This window comes from Musca autumnalis, unplaced genomic scaffold (assembly GCF_047663935.1).
Source record: "Musca autumnalis isolate F117 unplaced genomic scaffold, ASM4766393v1 scaffold_548, whole genome shotgun sequence".
NCBI lineage: Eukaryota > Metazoa > Arthropoda > Insecta > Diptera > Muscidae > Musca > Musca autumnalis.
In genome coordinates this window covers 15,671-18,984 of record NW_027412142.1, presented here as the reverse complement: position 1 = coordinate 18,984, position 3,314 = coordinate 15,671, and the positions used below count along the sequence as shown (strand labels likewise).

Genomic DNA, 3,314 nt, shown 5'->3' with positions numbered 1-3,314 from the left:
GGGGCGTTCTCATTGACCGTTCAAAACGTAGATCTGCTCAGCCAGCGCTACACCCCTCTAACAGCGCTGTCAGGCTCGTAACAGCTATTTCCTGGCGCGGATGTATACGTTCAGCAACTCTATCTCGGCAGTTCCACACCTGATTGCTACCCCCATACATTCATTAGAGACAGGCTCAAGCGAGGTAGGTCTGTATTGAACAGACTGGTGCAATAGGAAAGCTAATACCCCACCTCTACTTCTGGTGCGATCCATCCTTAACACCTTGTAATCATCAGAACGTTGTAAGCTAAAGTTTTTGTTGAGCTTGGTTCCCATGGCATTTATGGTTCCCAGTGGTTGAAAACTTCTCCATCAAAAACAGTACCGCCCGATTTTAAGTATTTTCAAGTTTTTAGCTTTCCTGATTAGCTAAAATTAAGTATTTGGTTATTGCAGTGGTCAAAAAAACTTCTCCATTGGTACTTTCGTAACAAAAAAAAATGGAACTCCTTTCCTTTACCGACCCACCACAGAAAATTAGGAAAAAAATTACCACAGATAGTGCTTTTTATCCCGATTTCAACCATGTATTGCTTTTGTTGCGGAAATGTATACTTCCCGAGATATGGGCCTCCAAAGATCCACAAAGGCCCTAACCTATAACTTTGGCAAAACATCGCAGAAAATTATGAAAACAATTACCACAGATAGTGCTTTTTATCCCAATTCCAACGATGTATTGCTTTTGTTGCGGAAATGTATACTTCCCGTGATATGGGCCTCCAAAGTTCCACAATGGCCCTGGTCTAAAATTTTGGCAAACCACCGCAGAAAACTATGAAAAAATTACCAGAGATAGTGCTTTTTACAACGAATCCAACGATGTATTGCTTTTGTTGAAATGTATACTTCCCGAGATATGGGCCTCAAAAGATCCACAAAGGCCCTAACCTATTTTTCTCTAAATAGCCGGCCTTCGGCCGGGATTTAAGACTTTCTCCTATGGACAGGTGCAAATGTCGGGAATGGGAACAAAATTTTCTTTTAAATTAGATATTTTTCTGTAAATAGCCGGCCTTCGGCCGGGATTTAAGACTTTTTCCTATGAACAGGTGCAAATCTCGGGAATGGGAACAACATTTTCTTTTAAATTAAATATTTTCGTTGGATTCGGTGTAAAAAGTACTATCTGTGGTAATTTTAGACTAGGGCCGTTGTGGAACTTTGGAGGTCTATATCTCGGGAAGTATACATTTCCGCAACAAAAGCAATACATGGTTGGAATCGGGATAAAAAGCACTATCTGTGGTAATTTTTTCATAATTTTCTGAGGTGGGTCGGTAAAGGAAAGATAAGCCAAAAAAATATTTTTTTCCATATAAGTTCAGAATATTTTATGGTGGAGGGTGTAAAAAGTTCGGCTCGGCTGAACTTAATACTTTTTAGAGGTTCTTTAATTTGAAAGTAATTAAGATTACTATTGTGAATCTGAATTTTTCTATATCTTGTGGGGGAGAGTTCAGCCCAGCCGAAGCTACCCCTTTTACATCTTTAATTTTAAAATTACAGCTCCACAGCAATAATGGTATTTTAAAAGGCTCTGCAATTTGTCCATTACAATAGTATGGATTAACAAAAATTCTGATACATACCTCAATTTTTATAGCAATTTTCCGAAATACATTTACTTAAATACTTATAAATGGAACCGTTATTTGAATATGATTTTCCATGTAGCCTTTTAAGTCGATTGAGGGTTGGTGCGTGTGTACAAGTGTGTAGGCAGGAGGCATGCAAGTTCGTTTCTCTCACACTCATCTGGCTCGCACTACATTTATCGTTAACAATCATGCAATTAACGAAATGATGGTGTTAAGTGAACTTTTGCATTCTGTGCCATCAATTTTACAGCTCCATGCAATATCATCTTGACTTTACTTTATATCAATTAAGGTCACATGCATTTAACAGAAAAGTACTTCCTGCATTATTTCATGATTTTAAGTAAAGTATGTTGCAAGGCACATAACATGGGACACACATACCAACACATACATATATATTATGTGTAGACGTAAGGGTCACTCACTCACACCCCAGCTGCCACCCCCATAAATATGAATGCATTTTTCCACTACATTGATGGCATGCATTGCCCACACGAATTTCATTTATATGCATACGACACAAGCACACACACAGTCACACACAATTGGCATGGGACTGATTACACATACACATGTACATACATTCCAATGCATATGGATCTGAAAATGTCTGATTTTCTCTCAATTTCAGTTATGCAACAAAGGAAGCTGCAACACATGCAATTGTTGCCGTACACAATACCGAGATAAATCAACAGTTGGTCAAGTGTTCGTGGGGCAAGGAAAGTGGCGAACCGTTACATATGGCTGCCTTGGCCAGTCAGGCACTTGGACACGGATTTCCGTTTAGTTTGGCAGCAGCAGCAGTTGCAGCCTATGGACAACACGTAGCCGGATATCGGTATCCACCAGCGGCAGCAACATACTGCACAACGACAACTTCAGAACAAGTGACCAATTCTTTACAATCAGGTCAGCTTTTGCATGGAATGCAAGGAATTGCATCATTTGACCAGTTCGCTAGATATCAGCATAAAGACATACATGGCTTGAGTGAAGGTAGCGAACATTAAATTTAAAAAAAAAATTGTATAAAAACTGCCTACCTAGGGTTTTATCAAAGGGTTGACGATACGTAGGTGTGAGCGTTTTATTTAGGAATTTTAAATTATTTAAGAATTCATCATCATAACAACACTATATGATTGATACCAATAAAAGGTCTAGATCGGTTTTAACTTTGCAAAGTACCATATCTTTTACTTTGAACTCAAGTGGACACATACCAATAATTTTTGTTACCTGGGGGACTACGATGACATATGTAAAAAATTCACCAAATATACCCTAGAATAAACTACCGGCGTCTTTCAAGCCTATACTACAATGTAGACGGGGTATTTCAAGGGTATTTTTTGCCCAAAATTCTAGTAAAACCGCGAAATATTCGTTGGTGTACCATTTTTCATATCTCGACAAATTAAAGCGATCAAGCTATAAGTTTCCGTTCGTCGGTCCATTATAAATTGTAATCAAATTCCAGCACGCAATTATCCCGATCGTTACGAAATGTTGTTATTGGCAATGACTGAAAAATATTTATCCAGGGAAATGGATCAACATATTATTTTTATGCGAATTTGTAGTGGCTGCGTAGGTCACAATCTTCGAAATTTTAAACGAAGTTTTGAGTTTATGAAAAAGGATTTTTTTTGGTCAGAGATT

General features: G+C 38.3%; 1 protein-coding gene across 1 annotated transcript; it reads left to right on the top strand.

The window, feature by feature from the left end:
* Window positions 1-2,280: 2,280 nt before the first annotated feature.
* LOC141388100 (uncharacterized) lies at window positions 2,281-2,662 on the top strand (the record flags this gene model as incomplete). The annotated part of the gene is made up of 1 exon (XM_073958146.1): window positions 2,281-2,662. A coding segment is annotated over one exon (382 nt), but the record flags the coding sequence as incomplete, so codon positions are not given.
* Between the last annotated feature and the right edge of the window lie 652 nt (window positions 2,663-3,314).